The sequence below is a fragment of the Betta splendens genome, chromosome 6 (genome assembly GCF_900634795.4).
Source record: "Betta splendens chromosome 6, fBetSpl5.4, whole genome shotgun sequence".
Taxonomy (NCBI): Eukaryota; Metazoa; Chordata; class Actinopteri; order Anabantiformes; family Osphronemidae; genus Betta; species Betta splendens.
Window position 1 is genome coordinate 6,865,542 of NC_040886.2, and position 17,192 is coordinate 6,882,733.

General features: G+C 48.1%; 1 protein-coding gene across 6 annotated transcripts in view; it reads right to left on the reverse strand.

Moving 5' to 3' along the window:
• The window catches only part of abcc8 (ATP-binding cassette, sub-family C (CFTR/MRP), member 8), a 34,306-nt gene that overhangs the window by 10,376 nt on the left and 6,738 nt on the right, over positions 1-17,192 (reverse strand). For 4 of the 6 annotated variants that reach the window (XM_055509747.1, XM_055509746.1, XM_029154433.3 and 1 more), the window contains exons 4-20: positions 16,358-16,479; positions 14,878-15,044; positions 13,673-13,915; positions 11,322-11,510; positions 9,875-10,039; positions 9,636-9,791; positions 7,175-7,309; positions 6,779-6,941; positions 6,634-6,674; positions 6,122-6,267; positions 4,934-5,048; positions 4,605-4,778; positions 4,047-4,119; positions 3,838-3,943; positions 2,621-2,653; positions 1,539-1,577; positions 1,146-1,244 (exon numbers count right to left, since the gene is read on the reverse strand). In XM_055509747.1, coding sequence (XP_055365722.1) covers positions 1,146-1,244; positions 1,539-1,577; positions 2,621-2,653; positions 3,838-3,943; positions 4,047-4,119; positions 4,605-4,778; positions 4,934-5,048; positions 6,122-6,267; positions 6,634-6,674; positions 6,779-6,941; positions 7,175-7,309; positions 9,636-9,791; positions 9,875-10,039; positions 11,322-11,510; positions 13,673-13,915; positions 14,878-15,044; positions 16,358-16,479 — 2,166 coding nt within the window. The remainder of the gene's footprint in view (positions 1-1,145; positions 1,245-1,538; positions 1,578-2,620; positions 2,654-3,837; positions 3,944-4,046; positions 4,120-4,604; positions 4,779-4,933; positions 5,049-6,121; positions 6,268-6,633; positions 6,675-6,778; positions 6,942-7,174; positions 7,310-9,635; positions 9,792-9,874; positions 10,040-11,321; positions 11,511-13,672; positions 13,916-14,877; positions 15,045-16,357; positions 16,480-17,192) is intronic. The other 2 variants (XM_055509749.1, XM_029154435.3) reach the window with 1 other exon arrangement.

Below are 17,192 nucleotides of genomic sequence, written 5' to 3' on the forward strand. Positions count from 1 at the left end.
AAAGGTCTGCTCATTATTGCCCAGTAGGCTGATAACGTTGATAGGTCATTCATTTGAGTGACACTGAGCCTCTCACCCTTCTCTGTTGCTATGGTGGATGACAGACACCGGGGCAGAGAGCAATGAAATCTCCTTTTAAATAGTTTAGATCATTTATAAAATGTCTAAACTAAATTATGTCCGGGTCGTGGTGAGAATATAAATGGGATTCATTTCAGTCAAAGTTTTAAGACAGCAGAAGGCTGGTGAATACAGGAACACAGCAGTGCTACCTGACGGCCACCGCTTTACATTAGCACTAACCTGCTCACAAATCACATTAGCATTTAGCTCCAATTAGTGCTGAGCAGCACAGCCGGGGCTGATTGTTGTCAGTTATGCAGCTTACTGGCCATGAACTAATTGGCTTTAAAGGTTCATTATAAGAACCAGTAGAAATGTATAAAATTCAAGTCAGCTTTTACTGTAAATCGGAAAAAATGTTCCGTGTTAAATCTCAAGGTTTGAGGAAAGTACAAACATGTACAAGCTTTTTTCTAAACACATGGTCACAGCGTTTCAGTTCAAGAGGAGAAGGGCAGATGAGTGGAGGCAGGGGGCAGTGAGGTCGGACACAAACATCTCCGATTTATAGAACATCTCCATGGCAACAGAACACAGCGACCCATTAGACATATTTAATGAAACGAGTCCATTAGACCCGTAAAGAGCCGGACCCCCCCCCCCCTTCCCTACACACACAAACCCAAGACTGTAACCTTTCAGCAGGGCCATTTATTGTGTGGATGAATATGAGTGTGTGTGTGTGTGTGTGTGTGTGTGTGTGTGTGTGTGTGTGTGTGTGTGTGTGTGTGTGTGTGTGTGTGTGTGTGTGTGTGTGTGTGTGTGTGTGTGTGTGCGCGATAGAATGGCACACAGCGACAGCGGAGACAAATACTGGCTCAGTGAGTGGAAGCGTCTAAACAGTTTGTTTGGGAAAGTCGCCAACCGGATTTTTTTCACTGGACTCAAACTGTTGACTTAATCAGGGATCACTGCATCCAATTCGCCAGCGTGGCCTCAGGGACCATAAAAGGTTATTGGCTCAATTTTGGCTTAACAGCGCAGACGCATTGATGCCTCCGTTATAATTACCCGCGCGTTACCTTGATTTGATCATGGGCATCTCGAAGGTGATGTTCTCCACCACGCTGGTGTTCAGCAGCCAGGGCTTCTGGGAGGCGTAGGCCACGGCGTCTCTCTTCCTGCCGGACGGTCACAACAAACAGGTGTCACACGAACGTCGTTTATTTCTCACGGGGGATCGTTTCCAGGAGATATTTAATCCCTTGACCCCAGGGACATTTAAATGTATTAAAGCTGATAATGCTTGATGATCATTCCTGTCCGTCAACAGCTGGTTCAGGATCACTGAATAGGTAAATAGAGCATTCTGTGTTATCTTTAGTGGATGCCTAAGTGATAGTGGGGACAGCTGATGGAGCGCTGCGTTTCCATGGAGACCGCTTAGCGTGTAATGTGATGTTGTCAGAAATCACCTGATGTCGCCGTCACTTGCTGCTTCTTTGTCTGTGGGGCTGCGGGAAAAGCATAAAAGAGAGATCAGCACTGATGTTCAGCGATTACTGTAACCAGCACCAGGTTCATGTAATGATTAACAAAGAACAAACACACACACGGTTCCCTCGCTGTGGCCGCGTTGAGCAGCCTCGGTGCAAACAGGCCAACGGGTGCCCCACATCATTTATAATTAGCTGTGATCCTTCAAAATAGTCCCCACATCCAATTTTAATTCCTGACATTTGTTGATTTGGAAATTGGCATCTAACGCTTTGAACTCTGACGCTCTCAGTTCTCGGAGGATCTGATTCCTCAGGCCAAGATTAGTGCATCAAAGGGGGTCTGCGCCTGCTCCGATGCTTCTTACTGTTTGCTGCTACAGTATATTCTTCATCTAGTGGCCAAAAACTGTGAAGAGGGGCAGACTGGAATAAGTTAAGATGACTGTGCGTCCTTTCATTCTCCTGAATCAAATCTTAATTGTCTTTAATTCCATCCATCACGCCTCCATTATTTACATTTTTAGTAGGAAGTTAGTGGAATGAGGTCATTGAGCACACGACTAGACCTTAAACTATGTATATGTGCTGAACTACAGTACTGTGTGTGTGTGTGTGTGTGTGTGTGTGTGTGTGTGTGTGTGTGTGTGTGTGTGTGTGTGTGTGTGTGTGTGTGTGTGTGTGTGTGTGTGTGTGTGTGTGTGCTGGACGTTCAGGGTGAAACGACGACAGCTGAATCACAAATAGAAACAACAACTCAACCTGAGCATTATTTGCATTGGGTGAAGCCCCTACTGTCAACAGGGTTTTACTTTAGGACTCCTGGCGTCCTCTATAGTTTCTTTGCAACAGCTGAATCAGATGTTTTCTTTGTCATCAGAAATAGTTACGCTACACATGTCTGAGAATATTCCTGTACATTGAGGTTGAACGTGTTTTAGGCTGACGCTCCAGAGGCTGTTGTCGGTCTTAGCTCTAAAAAAGCAGGTAACGGTTTTTCATTCAGGCTTCACTCAGGTTGGAGGGTTTCCTCAGTTTCAACTCTACTCACAGCAGCTTACCTTTCATCCCCCTCAGACTCCAGATGTGGCTGACTGCAACAAATAAAGTAAAAGGTAGAAAACAATTAGTAGGCGTCTGGTTTGCTGCTATTGTCTTTGTACATGCTCAGTGGAAGCTCTAGTGTATTTTTAGGTGTCCATTTTTACAAATGGACGCCTCTCTGAGTCGTCCTGAGGAGGTGACTCACACACATCTGAGTCCAACCAGAGGGCTCCAGCTGTTTACAGTGTCTGATTACAACAACAATAGGCTTCAGGAGGATTCGAGGTGAGCAGTTTCCACACATCGACACATCCAAAGTATCCCCTCAGACAATCATCTCATCACCACGTAGCACTATAGGAGACACTGGAGCGTGAGGCCAATGAACATGTGATTGTCCTCGTCCTGCAGCTAACGCAAGAACAGGGTAATCACAGCAGAGCAGCAGCTCCCCTTTAATCACCATCTAAGACCTGAGGACGCGTCCGAGCGCAATCCATCAGCAGAGACACAATCAGATCCGGCCGGATAATCCAGGCTGGGCAGCAGCTCACGCCTCCTGACAGTGAAAGCGTAATGAGCCACCTCTCAACAAGTCCATGCACCTGAACAACAAAATGCTTCCTCCTTCGTCCACTATCTTTTCTTTACTTCAGCAGGTTGACTCCCAGTCTGGCTACGCTGCCCACAGCATTCAGCATTCAACATGTTTTACACGGCTCTGGGGTCAAGACACAAATAGTCATCCACTTCAGCAGCAGAGGAATCCCAGACGCTGTGTGATGTATTTGGAGCGTGAGAGTGTGAGAGGGCAGGAGGCCGAGGGAGCAGGTGGAGGAGTGGGTCGAATGCCATCATTCCACTGTGACCTGTAACCCACTAGCTGCTTTAATTTAATCAGTGTTTGATAAAAGCAAGCCACATGACATAATGGCTGGAGACACTTTATACACTAACAGTATAAAGCGTGATTCATTCCCGGTGCTGAGTCCAGCGTCTGCATTAACAGTGTATTGATTTGTTGTCTTGCCTGTGAAGTCACATGGTGCTCTGCAGCTCGGAGGAAAAGCAAACTCTGAATCTGAAAATGTAGCCATAAGTAAAAGTAACATCACTAGGAAACCCATTCAGCTGATGACGGTCCCTCCAATGGTCACAAAGCTCAGTGTTCAGAACGTTAATGAAACATCTCGAGTGCAAAATGTCACAAAATGCAAAGGATGGAGCAAGCGACCTGTTCCAGATGACAGTTCCCGACACTCGCTGCATCTCTCCAAGCGCTGCCAGCAGCAGAGAAGACTTCCCACAGCCGACCTGTCCCACAATCATGGTCAGCTTGCCTGAGGGATTGGATCAGAAGGAGAGGCAATGACACAGAGAGCGCGAGCGAACAGGAGGTGGGTAAAACAGAAGCTGCAGTCGATGCTGCAGTCTGGTGCTCACCAAAAGGAATCCTGATGTCCACATTAGAAAGCGTTGGAGGTCCATCAGTCCACGTGAAATAACCACAGTTTATCTGAAACCGTGATACATATTTAGCCAGAGATATATCAGATCCAGTAAATTCTGATGTCACCTGAAGAAAAACAGCAGTGAGGCAACAAGAAGCAAATGTTGCCTCTTCCTTTCTGATTAGACTCTGGTTTAAACCTCCATCTAAAACACGATGCAGCAACAGAGCTCAGTAGATACAGATCATTTCATTGTACTGGGATCTGCAGCAGCAAAGGTCACTTGGTCCATTATATCACTGCTGAAGATTCAGTCGGTGAGGAATCGATCCTTATCTGGAACCAAGGCCCAAGAAACAGCGGTAGAAGAAAAACTACTGCCTTTTGAAGAAGACGGATGAAAGAGAAGAATATTTACTGCTCCTGCTGAGCACAAACCTCAAAGGTCATTCCTGCTGCACAGCACCTACTCTGACCTACACTTCCCTTCCATTAGATCAGCTGCCGTGACCTTTCATTCTTTGCTGATTTAATATTCTGTCTCTCCCACCTTGATACAAGTGTCTGGGTCCACGTCCACGGACGCCCGGTCGCCCTCGCGCTCCCCCTGAGAGCTGTAGTTGTTCCAGTCGTCCCTCGGGGGGCGCTTCCGGTTCACCACCTTCAAGGGCTGGCGGTGAAGGGACAAGAAGGAGGAGGACGAGGGGACAGGTTTAGAGGGCGACTAGAGGAGGATGGTGATATTAACGGGGAGGGAGGTAAAGTGGAGGAGGAGGGCAACAGTCAGAGCAGAGTGAGACGGACGCAGACGCCGGCGAGTCAGCGAGAGACAAATCCCGTTTCCAGACTGCGCCGGTCCGGACGTGCGCGCGCACTCACCACAGCTTGGTATTTATTTTGGTTGTGATTGCTGGAGCCGGAGGGCAGCGTCACCCGGGGCTCCTGTTCCTCCCCGATCTCGTCGCTGGAGAAGAACTCGCTGAGCTTCTGCACGCTGCGCGGAGACAGAAGACGAATGAGCAGGAAGCTGCGCATTCAGTTAGTTCTACTCTGTGTTGTTGACCTCGCATTATAACAAGGATCTGTGTAAAATATCTAAACTGGGGCTAATTTCCTTTATTTAGATTTAACACATTCTACACGACATCCATATAATAACTGTAGCAACACCAGCACGTGAGGTGAATAATGAGGTGAGGATGACAACAGATGCTGATGCATAATAGATTTGATGCCGCGCACCGACGCTGTGATCGCAGTTTTACTCCCTTCTCGCCTTGTTTTCTCACGGTGAAGACTGAAGACGGGCCGCGGTGCCGCCTCGTGTCTGACGAACTGTGTCACATCACGCGCGCCCAAAAATAAACATCTCAAAGGATCAGGCGGAAACCGGTTAAAACAAGGTGCCGCCACCGGAACGGAGCGTGGCAGGAAATGTAACATGCAATTTGAAACTGAGGGCGATTCTGCAGCGGTGGCTCCGCCGCCCGTTACGTGCACCCTGTTCACCCCTCGTCAAAGACAAAGACGGGATTTAAGCTGACGGGCCCTCGTCGCCTATAGATTCCTGAGGAAAGCGGTTCCGCTCCGCTGGCTCCATGAGACGTCCAGGAACCTGCTTCAACAACCAGAGCCCACAGCGAATCCGGGAGGTGATGTCATTTACAGCAGCTAAATGTTGATGTCAGACAAGAGTGAATTGAATTATAGCGCGTTTTAAAAAAGCATGTATGTTCAAATGAACCGATCACGTTTATGTTTGTCTGCAGCACATCAGGAGCAGAGGGACACAGGTCTGCAGCAACGCAGCTGCCTGATCACAACAGACGTCTCGGCTGCCAAGATATTTGTAAAGCTAATTTCTGAAATAAATTAGAGCCGCGCGTCGGTGTCGGAGAACAGAGGGCTAAAGGCAGGAGGCGCTTTGTTACATCAACAGAGACTTATCGCGTAGCGCCGCTGATCCATCCAGTGCGGCAAAAGGTCAAGTGCTCAACTGAGCTCTGCCGCTACCGCCGCTTCGACAGCCGCCGCCCGTTCGCAACCCTCAGCGTCCCGTTTTCTCACCTGACGAGAGCCTTGACGGTGGAGCGCACGACGCTGGAGAGCAGGAAGAGGGGGGTCACCAGGATGTGAAAGAGGGACAGGGAGGCGAAGGCCACGGCCGGGGACAGGTCCGCGTCCTCCGAGATGTGGACGTGAACCACGAACGTCTGCGTGGGGGGAGAGGGAGCACAGAGCAGGGGGGGGGGGTTGGTCTCACAGCATCAATGAGCAGCTAACATGTCATCGCTGATGGAGGCGGTGTCACGGTCGACCTGAGGTGAAGCGAGTCATAAACAAACACAGGAGGACGACCTCTCTCCTTCACAGTCGTGCGTGTTACCTTCCTGATAATCAACCCTCGGGTCGACGAGCGTGAAGGACTATAAATACTGTACTGTACAGACGGATCCACTGTGTCAGTGAGAAGCGTCTGCAGCCAGACGGCCGGGCTCGGCCTCGCCGTCCTTCACACGCGGTGAAGTCAGCAGGAAACCGGCGCTCACTGGTTAGAAGGCGGAATGAATGCTACTCACCGTCAAAACAGCCGCGATGGGAATGGCCGCATTCATGAAAACTGAAAGCAGGAAAGAGACCGGCGTGAGGACGGGAAGGCTTTTTACATTTAGCCCATTTAGTCCAAATGTCAAGGTGCAGAGTTCGGTGTTTTTTTTAGATTACTGGATATGGACGTGTAGAGAGCGAAGGCCCGCAGGCTGGTGAGCTCTTTGCCCCTGGTCTCCTCCACGCTGTCGCAGAAGATGCGCTCCCAGGCGTAGAGCTTGAGCAGCTTGATGCCCCGCAGCAGCTCGTTGGTCTTCTTCAGACGCTCGCTGGAGTACTCCTGAAAGCATTCGTTTCCGTCATGAAAGGCGCAGCCGCTACCCGTTACCATCCCAACACAGCCTGCAGGCCCGTCACAGCAGAATACGGCCTTCTGGACACTTTGGACCCGTCCGCTCTCGGCTTGAGTGGCTAGGATTTGTTTAGCAAGGCTGAGGGAGGCTTAGATCTACTGTAGGCTGTAAACGTGCGACTGTGGTGACAGGAAGCATGCGTTCAGAGAGCGTCCCTCACCAGCGTGCTCTTCTGCGTCTGGGACAGCTTGGTGGCCACAAAGTATTGCACGGGCGCCAACACAGCGATGACGGTCGCTCCGATCAAGGCACTGATTCCCAGGAGGTAGTAGAGGAGGATCACTCCCACAATGATCTGAGAGTCGGAGGATAAACACAGAGGAGAGATTTCATAGCGGGACGTCTGCAGTCACGCCACTGTGCCCGATGACCTCGTGAAAAACCGTTTTATCACAGCTCGGAGCTTTTCTGAAGAGCAGCGGATGTCTTGGAAGAAACAGGGTATTTAGTGAGGTTCATAAATAATGGAACTCTGCCATGAATTTATTCATGGGCAACATAATTACTACAAACTCTAGGAACAAAGACCAGAGACATCCGTCAACAGCCTCTGTGTGCTTCCAATGAACATCCACCATGTTTGACTTTGGATGTGAGGCTGCTTTCTGCTTCCACGTATCGACCACTTCCTTCTTATTTTGTCGGCCCAGTGACGATCTTCTCTTGCACAGAGACTGAGTGAATGGCTTCAAAATGCCTTTTGTCTGCCTGGCTACTTACTGAGTAATGAGGGAACAGACCACCGTCTTTGTAACTGTTTGTCAGACTTCTTTCCATTATTTATGAGCCTCACATAATGAGTCTGTATGAAAATGGCTATAACAAACAACCCAAGGCAAATTATTAAAAACTTTCCAATAAAAACAAAAATCTGACCCGTTTGGCCGCTCACAAGCGCATTCAAAACTACACATGCTGTATATACTGGATTTCAAACAGCCTTTAACGCGGGTCAGTAAGTTGAACGTTGAATTAAGGATGAACGGATTTAAATATTCATGAAAGTGAAGCTGTCTTCATCTTCCACGGCTCAGGTTGTTCATGGGAGGTATGCTGTGGTTTCCAGCACCAAACAAGTCATGTTTCCCCCTGTCCTTGAACCCCCCACCACCACCTCTGGGTTCACCAGGACCCTCCGATGGAGATGGATGCGACACCAACCCTTTCCTTCACCTGTCACAGGACACCGGGTGTCGCTGGTAAATTACGGGCTTCCCTTTCCTTTTAAATAACTATAAAATGTAAGACAATGTACCGTTGCTGCCTGCGAGGCGTTAGTCGTATTTAACTGTGACATTTAGCATGGCAGCGGTGATGTGTAGCCGTGGACCACCATCCCCCGCTGAGTTTAGACCTGATTTAGCAGCGAGCTGTTGCTAAAAGGCTTCACACGTCGTTCCATAGGCCACCGCCAGCGACCCTCTGCTCCTCGAGGACTACTTCACTTTGACACGAATCAGAAACAAAGGCCTGTCCCAGTGGCCGCTTTACTCAAACCCTGTTGGGGCCAATGGACTGACAGCCACGCAGTGTTTGCTTAGACGGCGCTAGGATGCAGCACGGAGAGGATGCAGTTTGCATGCAATTCCTGCTCTCACGTTCGACAGCGGGGGTTAATCTGCAAATGTCAGCGCAGTCATTAGGCTGAAAAACAAGGAGATAACTAGAGGCTGCGACAAAGCTAACGAGCCACAGGAAATGAGGGACACTTCTGCGCATTTCACCAGCACGGGAAGCACGTCCCATCATGGAAGGAGGCCACGACAAGCGAGCACACTGGATGCATTCACTGTTTGGGGCAGACAGGTAGAGACAGACAGAGAATACTAATGCAGCTCCTCCCTCAGAGGAGTCAGCGGGCTGTTTGTCCATAAATAAAACATCTTATACCATTAAAACGGCTAAAATGTCCGTCAAGCACAAATTTATCGAGCAGAAATGACTGAGGGTGCACATTTTATGCGTGTGCAATCTAGGACCGTCCCGTTTAAGGCCTCGGGGTCCATCAGCCTTATCTCCATCATTTCAGAATAATACCCTGCTTTGAGCTTCTCCACGCGAGAGAAACACGCTTCCTGCCGTAAAGAGATAAGACGCTGCTTTTCTTCCAGCACAACGTGAGGCCAAGACAAAAGAGCCGCGTAATGTTTGACAGGAGGACACGGAACACGCTGAAATGTTCAGCGTGTGTCATCTAATCTCACGGCTGTGCCCCATTTTGCATTATACCTAGTTGTTGAACGTCACCCCGGATGACAAAAAGCACTTCCTGTGTAGGAAACCATTACGCGTCACACATCTGCCTCCACTCTGCTCCACGGGGGGCCGCAGCCCCCGTCGCTCGGGTTTATGTATAGAATCCTTGATTCCCCACGTGATGGAGGTGTCGCCGTGCGCTGCGAGTCTGATGGGGAATGACTCAACGCACACAGCAGGACGCTCGGGCGGCAACCCAGCTTTAAAACGCCGCTTAATGAAGTAGAACGAGGAAGGAACTGGTGCAACAGCGCACGACGCACCGCAAACAGAAGAGCTATTAAACATGCGCTTCACAGAGCGGTGGATTCGCCCAACGTGAGCAGCCGTACGGTGCAGAATGAGCGGGTGCACGCGCTGCCTACCTGCACTGGCATGGCCCACAGGTTGGGGCAGAGGAAGAAGAACCACATCAGCTGGTTGGTGTCTATGGCAACCAGGTTGCAGATCTGAGCCACGGTGAGCTCGCCCATGGACATGTTGGACGTGCACAGGCGCATGATCTTGTTGTAGATCTTGGTCTGAGGGAGGAGGCAGCCACATTCAGACCGAAGCACAGCCACCGTTCACTGGTCACCTGCGGTGATTTGTATTTTCACAGCACCTGAATGGCCCCGCGCAGGTTGATGCCCGTCTCGATGGCCACGTAGTAGGAGGCCTGCAGGAAGGTCCTCTGCAGGAGGAGGGCGAAGAAGAGCAACACGGCCAGCACGTACGCGTTCTCTAGGAACTCCTTGGATGAAATGAAATAAATCCCCAGCAGCCTCATCTGTAGGCGGAGGCAGGTGGAGAGGGAGAGGGAGGGAGACAGATATATTGACTAGTCTAACGTTGTTAGTTGGAACCTCGGCAAGGTCACAGACACCAACCGAACTCGGCAAGATTGGATTTGGCTTCGGATGAATTGGGTCAGTAATAAATTTGGAACCACAGTATTTTTTTTCCCGTTCCATCTTTCCGAGCGTGCATATAAAGTATATAACCTCCATTTCACAGGCGGGTGCGATATTGAAACTCTGTCGAGCGGAGCTGAAGTGGAGCCCTCGGTGTATCGCGCTGCTCATAAAGGGCATGTGAGCTGGAAACTAAAGATTGCGGCTTGGCTTTGGTAACTCACTCAAACTTTAATTAATTCCGCGTCAGGTAGCAGTCGCCCGCCCAGACGGGATTACGAATTATTGATTGGAAATCATCTCATCCTTGACATTTCTCTTTACCTACAGCGATACTGTCTCATTCTGCCCCCATAAGCACAAACGTCTCCCTCTCTAGAACCCTGCTGCAAACTGGAAGTGATCTGAACCTGTCACGATGCTTTTCCCGTGAGGGCTTGATGGGTCTTTTCACCACTATCAAATTAATTTTTGTCCCGCTGCGTCGCGTGGACGTTACCTTCAGACAGGTACAGGCGCCTGAGTCACTGTCTGATGTGGCAGTTCGCCCTGTGTCTAAGAAACGGAGACCGCTCCAGCAGCAATAAGTCCTATAAATATTTGATGAGGTTTAAATTAGTGCACCATCGGGTCTGCTGGGGGGGGGGGGGTATACACGTGGCACATGGTACCTGTGACCTTTAAGTGGCAGGTGGACGCCGCTGCCTCTCAATCGTTGACTCACTCCACTATGAACGACACGTGACCGCCAACCCACATCTCATTACCTGTGACTACATATTTTATGTTGACTACTACAGATGCTTCAGGGCGTCACAGGCTCAAAAAGAAGCTGACTAAACGCAGATAAAACTGTTTGTAGCTGCCTATTGGTGCCTCAGCTGACAGGTGAGATCATCTGTAGCTCCTCAATAATGTATAAAAAAAGCTTTGCCATACAGAGCAGAAGATTATCTTCTGTATTATGTATGTATATGTATGTTTTTTATATTACTGTATGTTTTATTATTATAAATTAGTGTTTCAAATAATTTGCTCTGTAATTTCTCTGTAACTATAACATTCTAATAAAAACCAGCTTTCTGCGTTTGTGATTCCTCTGTTGTGCCTATGTTTTGCTCCCCTGCTGTGTGGACGGAGGTGTTGTTGAGCCCGTACCGGTGGTTGAATGGTGCGGTTGTCCTTGCTGATGTGATGGACGATGCCGGAGATGCAGAGAGGACCGGCAAAGCCCAGCAGGTCGGCCAGGAAGCGGAACGTGATGCTGAGGATAAGAGGCCTGCCAAACGCTTTCCTCAAGGCCTGCCAGATCCACTTGGGGCCCTGGGGAGCTGTTCCCTGAGGCCTCTGAGGAAAGATCAGAAGAAGAGGTGGGAGAGGTCAGTTGGATGAGAGAAAGGACTGGGGAGAAATAACCACGGTGATGGATGAAGCTGTTATACAGCGACTGCATCACCCTTTGGTTACTTTATAGGGTTAATATCTGAATTACAATACAGTACTACAGTATAAACAACCATTGGAAGAACAAGAACAAGAAACGACTTGAGCATCAAAGCCATCGACCTCATTCAGTCCACCACTTCACTGAAACCTTGGGGTCCCACCTCCTCCAGTGTCTGATTAAAGGTGAGCTCCACAGTGGAATTCATTGTGTCATGTGTAACTGCTCCGTGACCAACGATGCTGGAAAACCGTGACAGTGATGCGGAGGACGAGCATCACGCGGCACTCGGTCCAAAAACATTCAGCCAATAAAAATGACTGTGAGATATCAACGTCTGAGCTGCTGATTATACTTAATGTCCATTTATATACAAATCTTTAACTGCACAAACAACACAGCAGCTGAATCACTGACTCCATTAGCAAAGAGGTAAATAGCACCAAAGAACTCAGAAGTGTGTGTGTGTGTGTGTGTGTGTGTGTGTGTGTGTGTGTGTGTGTGTGTGTGTGTGTGTGTGTGTGTGTGTGTGTGTGTGTGCGTGTGCGTGTGCGTGTGAGACAGAGCCAGAGCGAGAGAGAGAGAGAGAGAGAGAGAGAGAGAGAGAGAGAGAGAGAGAGAGAGAGAGAGAGAGAGAGAGAGAGAGCGAGAGAGAGATGACTCTTTCTCAGGATTGAGAACAGACGTGACTGTCATCATGTCTCAAACTCACACACGTACACACTCGGCCCGTACAAACATACACATCCTTTCTTTCTACCTTCAGGTCAAACTACAAGGAAGGAGGATGTTTCATTTTGACTGAAGCTAGCTTCCCATGAAGTGCAGCGCTTTCACCCGCACAGGGGTCGAGATGTCGCCTCGTTCACAGTAGAATGGGAATGACCCGGCGCCTCCACGCTCTCCACTAAATGCCCCACCACCCCCGGCTCAACCTCTCCACTGGGAGCTCTCGATCCCTCTCATCCCTTACTCTTGTCCGGAAGGAAGTGGGGTTGCGTTCACACCGGACGCACATGCAGCAGTGACGAATCTCGGTGACCTGCACAAACACTGGAAAACAATGACCCTGTAGAGGCCCTTGACCTTTGACCCCTGACACGTGCGCCAAAAGACAGAAGCGAGAGACAGATGAAAAAAGGGATCTGCACTAACAAGACATAAAAGACCAAACAATGATGGGGACGGAAAAGACACTTTAACTCTGACATCATCAACAAACTAGCTTCATATTATACTTTCCATCTATCTAACGACTGAACTCCATCAAAGAGCTGGACCGCAAACTAACATATAGAGAAACAGACAGGTTTTTCATTAACACGCCAGGTTAAGAATCACAAGGGCTGCCTGGAAAAGGTTGACTAATCTTTACTGATGCACTAACTAACTAACTAACTAACTAACTAACTAACTAACTAACTAACTAACTAACTAACTAACTAACAATCAGAGGTAAAGGTATTTTGTTATCGTTCAGTCTCCCCACATCTAACCAAAAAGCTGCATTTCACCCGCTCAAGAGATATGAGAGAAAAAAATCCCAAATCAAACAATTGTGGGGCACTGAAGTTAAAATAAAATGTTTTAAAAAAAAACCTTAGCTGAAAGATGCAGCTGATTTTCAAAGTAAAAGCAGTGTGCGAAAAAGAGAGAGCGAGAGCAAGCGTGACCACGTGTGCACATTTACAGGCACTGTGACATTTCGGTGTTTACACCACAGCACCGAGGAATCGTCCCCATGACGTCTGATGGCACTCGCTTGGTTCAAGTTCAACCACAACTGAGTCATCACAGGTTAAAGGTCAAAGTGTCTAAAGCGAACAGCTGTAGGAAAAAAGCAACAGTCTGCACCCAAAGCCCTTACATAAATACTTAAAACCTTACTTGTGTCTGTGAGTGAAGCTCAGAGTTGATCCCTTGATAATAATCACCGTATTCAGAAAGACGCAGCAGGGGCACAGTTTATTATAATTTCTTAATCTGATTTGCTGCGTACCTTAAATACATACTGCTCTTTTAAACATCACACAGAGATTAACAACAATGAGCCAGTGAGACTAACCTTCTGGTCTTCGAAGGCCTTGCGTAGCTTTATGTAATTTGTGAGCGCTCTCATTGCGATGGGCAACTTGCCGATGACCTTGAGGTCGATGGGTCGTCTGTGGGCCGAGGTAATGAAGGTGTTCATCCACCAGTAGGTGCCTTTGGACAGGAGGTTGACGAAGGGCTGCAGGAAGCGAACGCCCAGGTCCTGAAGGTCCTCGGGAGGTTTCACCTCGGTCGGGGTGGCGAAACACATGTAGCGCTGCGGGAGAGGAGGAGGAAAACTCATCTGTCAAAGCATCTCTAGAAATATTAATCCATAATGCATAGATGACCTAATGTGTAAGAAATATGTAAGTTAGCATCTCTGCTGTATATTAATTACACAGGTTTAAGGTTTTATTGGTGCACTGATTAACAAAAACATATAAATTCATTTAGCAAAGGTTTCATAATAATCTGTTGGAAATAGGTCAGATCTGAAAAATACTAGCTATATTTAGCAAATTCATGTAATGTATTGTTTATTTAGTGGCCCAGTATGATTGAACATTAGCACCGACTAATCCCTAATGGCTTCATTGACGTATATGCTGTAGTCCTAACAAGTGCCGCCGCCTTCACTGTTCACTCAGACGAGGGACAGATGTGCCTGCGATCCAGAGGTTAACACAGGCAAACACATTCCAAAAACTAACTGTTCTGGAGGATAAAGACTGAAAAGTGAACACCAGCCTGACATTTTCGTCGTGTTTGTGTCCAAAAAGGGCAAGACGGTTGAAAATGTCAAGATCTGTATAATTGAAAAAAACGATCAGAAAATCTGTCTGTCATCGAGGAGAAATGTGACGAGAACAACCTAAAGGTTTTCTGCCTGTCAAGGGGGATTTTAAGGCTTGGTTTATCATCTTTGAGGCAGGAAGGGAATTAACAGACCTGTGTGTAATAATCTATTATTTCTGCGTTTGATCTTTTTTTTTGATCTTGTTAAAATTAACATTTAGCTCAAATGTCTCTGATTTGAGCAGAGCACAGTCTTTTTTTTCCCAGACTTTGCATTTTTTTTTCATTCAAATCACAGCAGCTGTCGCAACTATGACATGTATCAACAAAGACTTTACCTGGTGAACGTCTCAATGCCTTCACCGACCTCTAAACTTCAGCTTTAGCGATCACTGCACGCTTGTCACATCCATTCTAATGTCCGCACACACGATCACCCACCCGGCCCATGATGACATTGATCTCCACAGCGAGCAGGAGTCCATACAGAAGCACCAGGAGTCCCGTGATGCAGTAGCGCAGCTGCCGGGGGCCGACGCCGTGCTCTGTGTATTTGGCAAACTTGATCGTTTTCATGATGAAGGCCAGCACCCAGTAGATCAGCAGGGCTGGGGAGATTTAACAGGGATCAGAGCGGCAGCAAGTCAACCGGACTGCAGGCAGATTCGATTACAGCTGGCGTTGAAATGGGTTAAATGCGATGTTTGTCACCAATATTAAATCAGTTTGTGGGAAACTGGATTTGCACAATTTTCCGAGTGCACTTTTTCATCGTCTGTGTCACATTTCACATATTAAAGAGCAGTCGCGTCTGAACCGATATTAAAGTTTTGCAGTGAAATATTTCATTTCTTTGAGTCCTCTGGCTGCAATAACCACATTTATGATATTAGCTGTGATGTGTGGTGCATTTAAAGCAAGTGCCTCCCTCTTCTACCTCTTTATTCCCTTCACTGGGATGTTAATAAGAGCAGCAGGACACCCTCAGCATCAAAGGTAAGTTATAGATCTCTTGATAAATCATCCTCATGTTTCTACAGTAAGTTTATTGGTGTGTGACTGAGGGACAGTGACAGCGAATGATCACACTCAGGGTAACAAGCACTCACACACAGCTCACTTCTTTGTATCATAAAACATCAACCATCCTCCATCCGCGCGTGAGTCTTCTATTAGATTAAATTCTACTCATGCAAGGATGAGTCCAGCACGGCTCCATCACTCCCCTGAAGAGACTGACCTAAAAGCCGAAGGCAGCCCAGCAACGTGACGGGAGCAGCGAGTGGAGCACCGAGAGGTGAGCGCTGATGAGTTAACGATGCACAAAGGAATTGTGTGCGCAGCTTAAGTGGCAGCAGAAGGAACGTTACAGGTATAAATATAAAATCTAATGGACAATGATGAGGGTTGATATTAAGGTTCAGTCAAAGGGTGAGATATTAAATCACTGGCAGAATAATTCCCATTCCCTAATGATGTGCAACAATAACTGTGCAAATCATATTGTGATACTGTCCAACCATTACAGTACAATTACACTAGATCCCACTGCCGCCAATCATTCAATATCTTATCTGAAGGTAATGAACCATCCTTCCATCCTGCATCCTGACCGCTGTTCCTACGGGCGACGGCGGTGATGCAGCCAATCCCAGCCGTCACTGCGACATGAGCAGGACACAGCCTGGACTGGCCCATTACAGGGCCAGTAATGAACCATCCATCTGTAATTGTTGCACTGACCCTATCGACTTCCTTTATAACTGCATCACCCTGAAGAGCTCATGCAATTCGAATCGGAGTTGACCAAGGTGGAGTTGGTGTTGTTTAAACCCTGACTGGGTTAGCGGTGAGGTGTGTATTACTGTAGGTTGAGAGCAGGAAACGCAGGAGTGATAAGCAAAATCTTAAAATACTGTACCTAAAAGCAGTTTGGGGAAGTTGGAGGTCTCGATGTTATGATAGTAGATAATAGAGGTGATGCCAGCCATGAAGGCCAGACCTGCAGGCATGTACAGGTGAAGATGGAGGGATTGGCTGTACCTGCGAATGGAAGTCAGACACAAGACGTCAGGGTGTAAAATGCAGCAATGCTCCCACTTCAACTGCTTCACTATAAATGCTTCCTGAATAATCAGTTTATCTTCTGACTCATATAAATTACAGTACATCACTGGTAGTCAGAGATCATTTAGGTAACAATTATACAGTAGGCTCAGATGAACAACCAAGCACCGCAGTCATTAGAGTGTTAAAGAGCAAAGTCGTGCACCGATAAGAGGTAATCGCTCACGTCCTGGTACCTGCCTCCACTCTGCAAACTGTTACCCTGCGTATGTGTGGGATCACGTCATAGGAGTCAGAGGCTGCATTGGAGAAGACGGATATACAGTAGGAGGGATGAACCCGATAAACAACTGCCCACCCATACTCCACGTGCGTCACTGAGTGTATAACGCAGACAAGGGGCCGCAGACGGATGACGGGGGGTTCAGGGAGTCACGGAGACGAGGGGCTGATGCGCTCTCCAGCTGTGGCTCCTTTTAACCTCAAAATAAAGGAGCATCAGCGCATCAGCTGTAAAAGCGACCAACGCTCAACTTTTCAAACCAATGCTGGGTTCCTGATTCAGCGCTGGGCACACGTCTAACTATGAAGGCTATATTTGGTGCGGCTGGAGCGGCTGCGTCTAAAATTAGCACCTGTGCCAGCGCCTGTGTTTAGCAACCGCCACAAACAGCAGCGTGCGGCCGCAG